The sequence below is a fragment of the Lactuca serriola genome, chromosome 4, assembly GCF_051521515.1.
Source record: "Lactuca serriola cultivar US96UC23 chromosome 4, Lser_US96UC23_V15, whole genome shotgun sequence".
NCBI lineage: Eukaryota > Viridiplantae > Streptophyta > Magnoliopsida > Asterales > Asteraceae > Lactuca > Lactuca serriola.
In genome coordinates this window covers 41,523,395-41,536,903 of record NC_136411.1, presented here as the reverse complement: position 1 = coordinate 41,536,903, position 13,509 = coordinate 41,523,395, and the positions used below count along the sequence as shown (strand labels likewise).

The 13,509-nt window shown below is 41.8% G+C and overlaps 1 protein-coding gene and 1 pseudogene across 1 annotated transcript; both read left to right on the top strand.

Annotated features, from left to right (window-relative positions):
• Positions 1 to 10,258: 10,258 nt before the first annotated feature.
• Positions 10,259 to 10,728, top strand: LOC145098281 (MDIS1-interacting receptor like kinase 2 pseudogene; annotated as a pseudogene).
• A 991-nt stretch (positions 10,729 to 11,719) lies between these two features.
• LOC145098280 (uncharacterized) lies at positions 11,720 to 12,419 on the top strand. The gene is made up of 2 exons (XM_079035928.1): positions 11,720 to 11,878; positions 11,982 to 12,419. The coding sequence occupies exons 1-2, from the start codon at positions 11,720 to 11,722 to the stop codon at positions 12,417 to 12,419; spliced, it is 597 nt and encodes a 198-aa protein (XP_078892054.1).
• The last annotated feature ends 1,090 nt before the right edge of the window (positions 12,420 to 13,509 follow it).

The following is a 13,509-nucleotide window of genomic DNA, read 5'->3' as shown; positions in this document are numbered from 1 at the left end:
ATATTTGGTTATCTTGTGATTATTATGGAGTATTGTATATCTGCTAGTCTCGTTGTGTTATATTTGGGTATTCTATTCGTTTGTTCCTTGAGGGTTGTGGTATGGTTAAGGGTTTTGGTATTGGGAGTTTCGTTGGTTATCATCCATGGGGATTATTAGTGGGAAATCAGGCTTTTGGTCTGAATGTCGGGTAGCATCTGCAGTGTGAGGAGTGGTTAGTTGAAGTCGGGCTTGTTTCAAGTCCGAGATGATCAGTGTTGATATGTGATTTTGTGAAGGTTGCTCGTTCTAGTGGGAATCAGTTCGCGTGTAAGGGAATGTGTGGTGTAGGGAATGTGAATGGTGATCGTGGTTGATAGTGGGAATCAGTTCGCGTGTAAGGGAATGTGAATGGTGACCGGTGGTTGATAGTCAGTGCTCTAAGTGGGGAGAATTGGAAAATTCTCTAGAAGATCGACAAGCATGAGAGGTTGATTAGTTGTTTGGGATTCAACAGCGGTTCTGACAGCCAAGCGTAGGCTGGTATGAGTAAGGGGCAGACAGACGGGGCGGGATACAGACCAAGGGTTTCGTAAAAAGGGCGATTGATTATGGAAGGCCTAGGATCAGGTCGGGATTGAGTATGTAGGATGGAATTAGAGTTCGGAACCCCTAGAGGGCTAGAACAATATGCCTGGGAGGGTTTTCCAGGAGGGATAATTCGGGATGATGAATGCTAGTTGAGCGGTCCGGATAGACTGAAGGCCAGTGGGCGTACCAGTCAGGCCGAAGGCTCGGAGGACGGTCCAGACAGGCTGAAGGCCCTGGAGGGCGGTCCAGACATGCTGAAGGTTTTGAGAGTGGTCTAGATTGGCTGAAGTCCTGGTAAGGCGACCCAGTCATGCTGAAGACTCTGCATGTGTTGATAGATCTGTATGAGGAGATGGAATGACTATGTTGCGATGTGCTAGCATCAGAAGGTCTGGCCCCGGGTATTGATCATGATTAGTGGAAGGTAGTGCATGGAATCGAGAGTCCTTGCGAGCAAATTCAAAGCATGTGTGGTGCATGGGATAACAGTTATGCTATAAGGGAATGGTGTATCGTTGGGCGAGCACAGTGGCACTTGTTGCAGTGACAAGGCGACCAAATAGATTTCCTTGGATAAGGAAAGGGAAAGGTATGTAGCTCCGAGAGGGAGTGTAAGTTCACGAAAGTGAAAGCAGTAGCGCGGAGGTATGATTGAGGTGTTCCAATTATGGTTATTGAGCAGTGTGTTTGCGCCGGTTGTATGGAATCACATCCGGGTTGGATGTCTGCTGAGGTCACGGAAGGAGTTCCGAGGGTGTAGAGCCAAAGAGGCTCGGAAGGGATGCAAGGATGGAGCCTTGGATTCCCAGTTTGGTGTGAACAAGAAATTATGCTTGTAGTGGTAATTTATCTTGGGGGATGTTTGGAGGTGTCATCAGTGTGTCGGGTTTTCCAACCCGAGGATGCTAGAGCCAGATCAGCATGTGTATGTGATTGCGGAGAAGAACTCATGGGAGTTGCCCTGAAGCTGAAGGATGTGTCATCCTGTCAGCATGGAAGGGATAGAGTTGGACTCAAAAAGGGAGCAGTTTAAGTCTCAGCAGTGAATTCGGTGAAGGATATGTCTGACGAGGAAAATGATAGCAGTGTGGTACCGGGTCGGGATCCCGGTGGTTCAAAGTTATATCTAGCTCGTAAGAGTCAAGTGATTGTTGTGATCTGGAACGAGTGAAGTACCATGGAGTGGTAATCGTTTGATAAGTGTGGTTATCAGAGGATGAAGCCAATGGCCAGCTTGAGGCGGTGGTCAGGACACCGCAGGGGAAGAGTTGGGTTTCGGGTTTCGGTGGTAGTGTTATAAGGAACCTGGTTTGGTTAATGCCAGGTGGTGCATTGCGAGAGTAGTTTCTGGAGTTGTGTTCTCGCAGGCTTCGAGGACAAAGCCTAATTTAAGTGGGGGAGAATTGTAACATCCCGGAAATTCAGAAGAAAGTTGAAGGGCTAAAGGTGTAAATAAGAAGGTCGATTCGGCGAGTCGAGTCGCGTTCGAGTCGCGTGTTAAGTGATCAACTCGGCGAGTCACATGGGTGGACTTAGCGAGTTGGTGTTGTGTGGAGAAAACCCTAATCCCGGCGGTTGAGCCCTATATAAAGAACATAATACCCTCTCCCCAACCTCTTTGCTCTCCCTTGAAGTCCAAAAACCCTAATTTTCATGTGTGAGAGAATTAGAGAGCATTTGGATCTTGAAGGAGTGTTTGTTGAAGAAATATTTGAAGATTAAGAGGCTTGGAGCAAGGGGCTTTGCAAGGTTTTGGCTTATTCTTCTGTTGGAGTCTTCTTTAGATGTAAGGATTCGTTGCTTGAGCTGTTATCCATCTAGATCTATTATTTGTGGGATTTTTGGGAATTTATCTAGTGCTATCTTGAGTTTGGAGGTTAGATCTGAGGTTGCTACCTCAGATCTAGGGTAGTGATGATCCAAAAGAGCGTAAAGTCCGTGTTCAAGAGTTGTTGATGAAGCCTTTTAGTCCCAAACCTTAGCCAAGAGTGTATTATGCTTAGATCTCCTTGGATTCACGTAAAGTTTGCCACTTTACGTGATGGATGGCTTGTATAAGAGTAGATTTATGGATTTGAGACCCTGCATGGCTTGGAAAGCCTCTGTATGGGTTAAGAGCTAGAGGTACTCGGCGAGTCACATGGGTGTACTTGGCGAGTTGCATGAAGATGGGAAGCAACTCGACGGGTTGGAAGAACAACTCGATGAGTTGGTTGAAGATAGCCTTGGACTCGACGAGTCTGGTCGTGAGGTCCTAACCTTTTCTGGTTAAGCTGTGAATCGGTGAGTCAAGGGATGACTCAGTGAGTTGAGTACAGGTAGACTCAGAGTTTCGGAACTTGGCGAGTCTTGTGGCGACTCGGCGAGTTGAGTCGTGTTATGGGAGTTTCAGAGTATGGAGACTCGACGAGTTAATGGGTTGACTCGGCGAGTAGAGTCAGTCAGGAGGGTTGACTTTGACTGAGGACTTTGACTTTGACCAAGAATTGACCAGTTGACTTCCAGGGGTATTGTGGTAATTATGGGTATTTATTGAGTTCAGTCTTTTGGTATTGATCAGTGGTGGAGTTCATGTCGGAGGTTGGAGCAGCGTGATCTTATCCTTTCAGTCGGCAGTTGCGAGGTGAGTTATCCTCACTATATCAACAAGGTCTACGACACCAAGGTTGGCCCTTTATCGGATTGTAATCTGGGTATTGTTGTTATGTTGTTGCTTTGCTATGTTTACATCCTGGTAGTTAGGATGGTATATGTTAGAGATATAGTTAAGGTCGGTATCCTGGTATATAGGACGATGCTATGCTAGTGACCGGTTAGGTCGGTATCCTTGTTAGGATGAGGTTATGTTATGTGATCTGCTAGATCGGTTTGATTGGATGTGGATATGATTATATGTTTATGTGCACATGGTTGTTGGATTGGGGTTGGGTTGAGGCGGGTCCTGCTTTGTGTTGTAGGCCAACATACCCAGGGCAGACCGATTATCCCGAAGGCCCAACGAGCGGTCCGGATAGGTTGTAGGCCCCACGAGGGCGGACCAGACGTGCCGAGGCTCGGAGAGTGGACCAAGCCGACCGAAGGCCCGGTGCGGGCGGACCAATCATACTGTAGACTTAAAGAGTGGACCAGGTGGATTGAAGGCCCGGTGCGGGCGGACCAATCACACTGTAGACTCGATGTATATGGCTAAACTCGGAGGGTGGACCAGGTGGACTGTAGGCCGGTGCGGCGAACCAGTCACACAGTAGACCCGAAGTGCATGGCTATTCTGTATCGGTTATATGATATGGTTATGTTTGTATGGAGTTGGTATTTTGGGGGTATCTCACTAAGCTTTCAGGCTTACAGTTGTGGTTTAATGTTTTTCAGGTACTTCAGGAGACCGTGGCAAGGCGAAGGCGTGATCGTACCGCTCCTCATGTCTATGTTTCACGATATGGTTCTGGGAATACTCTGAGAATAAATGTATTGAAAACCTTTTTGTAATAACTTAATGAAATTGGGTTGTTTTTGAAAAGTTTAAATTGGCTTGAATTTTTAGAGTGTTACATCTGGAATCACTTGCAATGAAGCAGGAAGCGTCATTACCATAGAACTCCTTGATGTTTCTCGTAACTGGTTAACTGTTATTCTTCCATCTCTAGTATGGAGGAATTTGACGACTTTGGATCTTAGTCAAAACCATTTTACTGGTCCAATCCTTTCAGATTTAGGTTCCATTGTCAGTTTCCCACAATTACAACACCTTGATCTTTCAGATAACAATTTCAGTGGAATTCTACCATCTCAGATAGGGAGTTTGAAGAATTTGATTTTCATGGATCTTAGTCAAAACCAATTCTTGGGTCCAATTCATCCATCTTTTGGTTCCATGGTCAATCTCACTGTCCTAGACTTGAGCATCAATAAACTGAATGGATCCATCCTAAAGGAACTAAGTAAGTTGCAAAATCTAGAAACATTAAACCTAGGCAAACAACAATCTTGGTGGTCTAATTCCCACATCTTTTGGTCAATTGAGCAAACTCATAATTGTAAACATTTCCATGAATCACATCAATGGCATTATACCTCCGGAGATAGCAAATTTGACCTTAGAAAAACTCGATATTAATCATAACAATCTTGTGGGTCCGATTTATCTTGAATTTGGGATGATGTCAAGACTCTTTTATCTTGATTTTTCATCAAACCATTTGTCGGGAAATATATATTTTCAAAAGCCCTGTAATTTCCAGCATCTAGACCTGTCTACGAATCTTATGTCCGAAGATGTCACAGGACTAATAAGTGCTTGCAATTATTTGGAGTACTTGGACATTAGTGGTAATAACCTTTCGGGACAAATGCTAAACATATCAAACTTTCCAAATTTGGTGTTCTTAGATCAGTCTCATAATCATCTCATAGCAATTGTTCCTGACCATTCTCTGACAAAAACTAGTGCTCTATTTGGCCATTTTAATTCCTACCATTGTTGGAGGTGGCTTCTTAGTGCTAGTTAATTTGGGTAAATTGCGTATAGTATATCATACGGGTAAAGACACAAAGGAATATAAATAGAATTCATATTTACAGTTAGCCTCCTCTAACTATTCAAGTAATCTAATATAGACTAAATTACTTTGTCTAATATTCCCCCTCAAGCTAATTTCGGGTATCGACTTGTAGCTTGGATCTAAGATTCGTAAACCGTTGAGTAGGTAGCGGTTTGGTGAAGACATCCTCTATCTGATCTTTAGTAGAGATATGTTGAATGGATAGTTTCTTGTCCGCAACCTTTTCTCGAACAAAGTGAAAGTCAACCTCAACATGTTTTGTTCGTGCGTGGAAGACTGGACTTGCAGATAAATAAGTGGCTCCAAGATTATCACACCACAGAACCGGAGTTGTAGTAGTGGGAGCATGAAGTTCACGAATGAGAGATTCTAACCAGGTAACTTCAGCGACGGTATCGGCTAAGGCTTTGTATTCAGATTATGTGGAGGAATGAGAGACAGTCTTCTGCTTTTTGGCTGACCACGAGACAAGATTAGAACCAAGATATATAGCAAATCCCCCGGAGGATCGGCGGTCATCTGGACAACCAACCCAGTCTGCATCAGAGTACGCATGAAGAGAAGGATAATGTGCATCAGTATAAGCATGCAATGTGGAGTCTAGGTTGCGTCGGAAGCGAAGCCCGTGATTAACAGTGCCTTGTAAGTAACGAAGGATGCGCTTGACCGCTGACCAATGGTTCTCTGTTGGAGAATGCATGAATTAGCATACTTTGTTGACAACATAACTAATGTCTGGCCTAGATAAAGTTGCATATTGTAGAGCCCCAACGACCTGACGATATCGTATAGGGTTCTCAAACGACGGACTGTCCCCAAGAGCTAAATTGGCGGTTGTGGTAATGGGGGTGTCAACAGGTTTACCATGAGATAGTCCAGCTTTTTGAAGAATTTCCAAGATGTACTTTCTTTGGGATAGAATAAGATCAGGTCCTTGTTTAGTCACCTCTATCCCAAGAAAATAAGAGAGGGGACCATATCCTGAACTGCAAAGGTTGTACTCAATCGGTTGACAATGTTGTCAATGACAGTAGGATTGTTACCCGTAAGGATGATGTCATCCACATAAACAAGCATGTACAAAAGGGTGCCGCCAGAAAAGTATATGAACAAGGAAGGATCGGTTTTGGATCCCCGAAAACCAAGAGAGATCAGTGCTCGTGAGAGACGATGAAACTAGGCCCGTGGTGCTTGTTTGAGCCTGTAGAGGGATTTGTGAAGACGACATACATGATTTGGACGTTTCGGATCCGTAAAGCCAGGTGGTTGTCGAAGATAAATAGTCTCTGTAAGATCACCTTGAAGAAATGGATTTTGAACATCCAATTGACGAAGAGGCCAACATTGTGAGACTGCAAGAGAAAGAACAACTCTAACGGTTGTAAATTTGATGACCGGGCTAAACGTCTCATGGTAATCAATACCAGGTTGTTGATGAAAACCTTTGGCAACAAGTCTAGCTTTGTAACGTTTGACAACACCTGATTGATCTCTCTTAATTTTCTAGACCCACTTACAGTCAACAATATTGGCATGCTTAACATGAGGGATTAAGGACCAAGTGCCATTGCGCATAAGCGCATTATATTCTTCAACCATGGCTTTCCGCCATTGGGGAGACTGATTAGCAACAGAGAATAACGAAGGCTCAATTTCGTTGGGTGCTGAAGTGTGATATGCTGCTGGGTCATAAGGAACCCGTGGTTTTGGATTGGGACGCAGATTCGCGGGATGAGCCCGACTTGACGTGGCTTTCATGGTCGGTTCAGCAGCGACCGGTTGAGCAGTGACCGGTTTAGCAGTAGGCGGTGTAGTGGTGACGGGTTCAGCAGTGGGAGCTATTGGTTCGTCGACAGGTTCGTTGACAAAACCGGGTGTTGTAGATGGTATGGGGGTTTGTCGACGTTGGCGAACATAGGTACGAAGCTGTATGTTTGCTGATGGCGTATCGATGGGAGCTTGATCGGTAGGGTAGCTAGATACGTAAGCATCTGGTGGTGATGGTATAGGAATTTGGTGACCAGATGTGTCGGACTGAAAGGGGAAGTGTTGTTCGTTGAAACGAACATGTCGGACAATGTAAATTCGTCTGGTGGTGATATCTAGACACCGATAGCCATGATGTGATGGACTATAGCCGAGGAAAACACAGGATGTGGACCAAAAATCCATCTTGTGCTTGTTATAGGGTCTAATATGAGGAAAAAATTGTGAACCAAAGACCCGTAAGAATGAATAGTCAGGTTTCCGTGTGAACAGGTATTCAAAGGGAGATTTGTTAGCAAGGTTCTGTGAGGGCATCCTATTAATGAGATAAACAGCGGTGTCATAAGCAAAGTGTCAATACTTACATGGAACCCCGAATTGTGAAAGAAGGGTGAGGCCGGTTTCGACCACATGCCGGTGGCGGCGTTCAACAACGCCGTTTTGTTCACTTGTGTGGGGGCATGAAAGTCGGTGAATAATTCCAAGAGAGGTGAGAAATTATGATAGACTTCGAAATTCCCCACCCTAGTCGGTTTGGACAGATTTAAGTTTGGTACTAAATTGACGTTCGATCATGATGGTAAACTGTTTAAAAACGCCTAACACATCCGACTTCTGTTTCAATGGAAAGAACCACATATATTTAGAGTAATCATCAACGCACAATAAAAAATAGTGATGACCATGAATGGAAGGGATAGGGGCGGGGCCCCATACATCACACACAATTAAATCCAAAAAGTGATTACTCTTAAAATTTGAGGAAGACAAATGTAATTTGGACGATTTGCCAATATGACAAGAATTACAAAAAGAAACAAAAATTGTATTGCAAACTGGAAGACTAAATCTAGAGAGCATAGTATTTAAAAGCTGGGAGTGCAGATGTCCAAGTCTTTGGTGCCGAATGTCTGGAGAAACACGAACAGTTGTAAAAGCGACTTTCGGAAGACTGCAAAATTGTGGGAGACGCATGGAATAGAGTCCGTTGTTACTTGGACCCGGGAGGAGGGTGGTGCGTGTGAGCTTGTCCTTAACAGCAAAAAAAGAGGAGTGAAATTCAAAGAAAACATGATTATCTTGACAAAAACGTTGAACAGAAAGAAGATTTTTTTTTATTTCTGGAACATGAAGAATATTTGGGAGAGAGAAGGTTTTAGAGGGTGAGTAAAAACTAGTGGAACCGACATGAAGGATATGTAAGCCCTTACCATTGCCAACGTGGAGGAAATCATCACCGTAGTAAGGTTCATGGTGATCGAAGGTCGATGTGTCTTGTGTGACACGGCTGTTTGACCTAGTATCAGGAACCCAAGTATGCATTTGTTGAGATCTGAAGTCTGTGAAATTGGAAGATGGTTGCTGAGGTGGTCGTTTCATGATAGCAGGATCACGGTTAGGGCATTGGGAGGGTACATGACCAATGCCACACCTATTGCAGGTTCCATAAATAGTGTTCTAATTGGTTGCCCAGTTGAACTGTTGGTTTCTGTTTCCCCTGTTTGCTGATTGTACGAGCCTTTTCCACGACCGGGGCCACGTCCTCGAGAATTATGGGAACGAGATGAGTAGAATGCCTGAGCAGGTTGGTTAACTGGTTGTAGTTGTAAGCCAAGTTGAGATGCCAGTTATTATAGAGCTTGAATTGTATCAGCTTGAGGAGCAGATGTAGTAGAGGGTAGTCGATTGGTGGTAGCAGTAAAAGCTTGAACAGGAGAGATGGCAGGTGCAGATTTCCGAATCATATAGTCATGATCAGATAAGAGGCCCTATAGCTCGACAAAGGCGATGGGATGTTCTCGGGCGAGAAGGTTAGACTTAAGGCCATTGTATTCATCGCGGAGACCGGAAACAACAAACATGACGAGGTCCTTTTCTTTGACCGGTTCTCCAATGTTTGCGAGGGCTTCGGCGTATTCTTTGGCTCTGGAAAGAAAGGTAGAGATAGATTCTTCGGGTTACATCTCTATCTTGAGTAGTTGTGACTTGAGGGTGTAATCCCTAGAGATCGATTGAGGAGCATATGCAATTGCGAGGGAGAGCCATATATCTCTGGAGGTATCGCCTTGAACATGTGGGAAGGAGGCTTCGGAGATTGTAGAGGTGATCAACATGCGAACGTGTGCATCATTCAAGATCCAGATAACATAATTTAGATTCTGTTGAGTTTTGGGTTGTGCCTCGGTGGATACACCTGGTAGTGTTTGAGATGGACATGGAAGAGAGCCATCAACGTATTGGAAAAGATTGTTTGTGATAAGAAATGGCTGGATCATTGTTTTCCAGAAACCATAATTTGTTGGAGATAGGGTGAAAGCAAATTTGTGTGAGTTGTGCGAGTGTTTTTCTGCTGTTGTGAAGGCTTGAATTGCCATGGTGAGCTAACGAAAAAGACAGGAGAAAAAAGAAGATTTTGTTGCAGAGGGTAGGGCCGGCTAGCTTTGATACCAAGTTAATTTGGGTAAATTTTGTATTGTATATCATACGGGTAAAGATACAAAGGAATATAAATAGAATTCATATTTACAGTTAGCCTCCTATAACTATTCAAGTAATCTAATATAGACTAAACTACTTTGTCTAATAGTGCTTTTGTATGTGCATTACCATCACCACAAGGCTAGAACGAAGAAGTTCCAGCAGGCAGAAACAACAAGGCATGGAGATGTATGCTCAATATTGAATTATGATGGAACACTTGCATATGAAGACTTCATTAATGATACAGAGGACTTTGATCTCAAATATTGTATCAGAACATGTTGCTATGGTAGTGTTTATGAAGCAAAGCTACCAAACGGTGAGACCTTTGCTTTGAAAAAACTACATATGTTTGAAGCCGAGCAACCAACATTCAACCAAATTTCAAGAACGAGGTCCAAGTCCCTAAGGCACAAAAACTTAGTGAAACTCTATGGTTTTGTCTTGCATAAAAAATGCAACTTCCTTGTATATGAATACATGGAAAATGGGAGCCTATTTTGCGCACTGAGTGACAGTGAAATTGTTGTTGAATTTTGTTGGGTGAAGAGATTGAACATGATTAAAAAGATCGCCCATGCTTTGGCGTACATGCACCATGATTGTAGCCCACCTATTGTTCATGAGACATATCAAGCAACAACATTCTGTTGAACTCAGAAATGGAAGCATTTGTTGCCGATTTTGGAGCAGCTAGATTGCTTGACCCCGATTCTTCCAATCAAACTGCAATTGTAGGAACTTTGGGATATATTGCTCCAGGTACTTAATTATATGCTCGTCTTCCTTGTATTATGTGAATTTTGCTAACAGTAAACATTGGTATGATGATGTAGAGCTTGCGTATAACATGATTGTGACTGAAAAATGTGACGTGTATAGCTTTGGGGTGTTGGCACTTGAAATACTTGGAGGGAAGCATCCTAGAGAACTCCTGTCGTCCTTAAACTATTCTTCTAGACATGATACATCGCTGGAAAATATATTGGATGTGCGGCTTGCTTATCCAATAGACAACAAGCTGATTGAAAATGAAATCCTCCGTGTTTATCATGTAGCACTAGCTTGCACTCTCACAGATCCAAACACTCGGCCAACAATGAGAAAAGTGTCTCAGGAATTATCGCGTTGAGGGTATTTAGATGTATCTTTTTTCTATTTTATTTAAATTTTGAAATTTAAGTCGGTCAACATATATATGTTCAAGTTGTTTATATTATATGTTTTGTTGGAAAAAAATAAATGGATGAACGTAATGTTAACTTGTAAATTATTTAATATGGGTTGTGTTGAGAAAACTCAACTCGTTTATTTAAACAAATTAAATTGGATTTAGTTGAATAATTCAAATTTCTTAATCAAAATATGTCGAACTCCAGCCCCTCAAACCGACAAAGTGTCTTTCTAAAGAGGATATATAAAAGACGTGTTTGACAAAACTAGCTTGAAGTTGTAGTTTTTATATGTAGAAGTGTTTGGAAAAAATTACTTGTAGCTTTAAATGTGTAAATTATACAAAAATCAAAAGTTAAAAGTTCTGAAAAGCTAAAAGCCACTTTTTAGATATAAAATTTTTTTTGTTTAAAATACAAGCTAAAACATCATACACTTGAATAAAGTTTTTTTTATAAGCTAAAAGCTAAAAAAAAAAGGAGCTAAGTTTAATATTTTACTTTTATTCAAGGATAATTGTTTAGCAAATATTTAGCATTATTGGTTTTTTCTAGAAGTTAAGTAAGATTTTCTGGTTCTCAAACAATATGCTCTATTATTTATGTTCGTATATGATTATGTTCAAAAAGAAGATGATTGCAAATAACCAATCAAAACTTTAATTAAAAAGTGTTAGCATATTTTATACACTTTTGTATTTATTTTATATAGCACATTTAGTTTTTATATAGCTAGCCCATTCTTTGTATTCAACCCATGTAATATTGGTATGCATATGAATGGAAAGGCATGAGGCAATTCAGGGGAAATCAATATCGTATCATGGTATCAGACTTTTAACCCTAGTCGGTCCTTCAACAAATTTCTCCATCACGCTTCTTCTTTTTTTGGTATCGTCTATAGCCTCTGTCCCTCTTCCTCTTTTATCCTTTTCCATTCGTTTTTTACACATGGGTACTAACGATCATACTCCTCCAAAAACTACCCTCAACGATAACATCTATGGAATCACTAATATCAAGTCTTATGTACCTCTTATTTTGGATCTTGATAAGCTAAATTATAACTTTTGGAAGGAATTATTTAAAACCCACTGCATGGGATACAAGGTTTATCATCATCTCACAGGAGAAACATCTAGCACTCCCAATCTAGAATGGGAAACTATCGACAATATTGTCAAAAAAGTGGTTATATGGCTCCCTCACTCAGTCTGTTCTTCAAGCCATAATAACAAACGATGCCTCAGCCAAGGATGTGTGGGATGTTATTGAAACTTTATTCCATGAAAACAAAGAACAAAAAGCAATTGAACTTGATGATGAACTTAGAAACATCACCATTGGTGACTCCACTATGATGGATTATTGCAATCATATCAAATCCATATCTGATCTTCTAGTTAACATTGGTGTTCCTGTTCCACAACGAAACCTTGTCACGTATGCAATCAATGAATTATCTCAAAAATTTCCTCACATTAAACCGGTGCTATGGAACACAAAACCTTTCCCCACATTTCTTGAGATGAGGTCCATTCTCACACTCGAAGAAAGGGCTATGATTAAAGATCAAGCTCGCCCCATAACCATTGAGCCATCTCACCAAGACAACTCATCCTCACCAACTGTTCTCAACACCGAGCATTAAAATTGAAATCAGAATTACCAAAACAACAATTATGACAATCATGGGGGAGGTCGGAACAGTCGTGGTGGCGGACGGAGTATCTGCTCCGGTGGTCGCGGTGGTGGTCACCAAGGCAGAAATGGCGGCGGGTTTAATTCGAACTTCAACAGTGCATGGGGAAATGTTGTTCCTTGGACGATGATGGTTGTACCTCCTTATTTGCAGCAATGTGGGCTCTTTCCCTTGCCATCAACCCAATTCCCCTACTGGTCCGGTTATGCTTCAAGCTCTAGGCAACCTACTCCTCAATAGTGGCCCAATAACAACCAAGCCCAACAACAACAAGCCTATTTAACATATCCTGGACAACCCATGCAGTTTTTTAATTATCCACCAGACCAGCACACTGCCCTTCTACAAGAATTTAGCACCATAAATCTTCAAGACCCTGGAAACGCGAATTGGTACATGGACACTGGGGCGACCGCTCACCTTCATAATGATTCAGGTATACTCAAGTCTTTTAGTAATAAGTGTAATAATTCTCGCTTATCAGTTTTAGTCGGTGATGAATCTCGAATTCCAGTCACTAAAGTTGGTCATTCCACTCTTGGTTTCAATTCTTGTCGTACCCTTTATCTAAAAAACGTTCTTATTACTCCTCAAATCATTAAAAATCTCATATTTGTGCGTCAATTTACTCGTGATAATAAATGTTCCATTGAATTTGACAAGTTTGGTTTTTTCTGTAAAGGACTTCTTGACAAAACAAATCCTCATTAGATGTGATAGCACGGGTGACCTCTATCCCGTCACAAAGCCGATTCAAGCCCTCATCACTATCAACACCTTCTTATGGCACAAAAGACTTGTTCATCCCGGACAACCCATTCTCAATAATTTACTTTCTACAAATTCCATTTCATGTAATAAGAAGGATTCTCCTTCACTGTGCTATGCTTGTCAACTTGGCAAACATGTTCGTTTATCTTTTGATTTGTCTAAAACGATGATTTGTTTCCATCTCAAGTTATTCATTATGATGTTTGGACATTTCCTTTAATAAGTCATGGTTGTTTGAAATATTATGTGATTTTTCTTGATCAATTTA

What these genes read in the sequence shown, in the direction of transcription:
- LOC145098280 (XM_079035928.1), top strand. Translation starts at nt 11,720, where the DNA reads ATGGGTACTAACGATCATACTCCTCCAAAAACTACCCTCAACGATAAC. An exon ending in CCCACTGCATGGGATACAAG is followed by an intron (nt 11,879 to 11,981) that starts GTTTATCATCAT and finishes TCCCTCACTCAG; the next exon opens with TCTGTTCTTCAAGCCATAAT.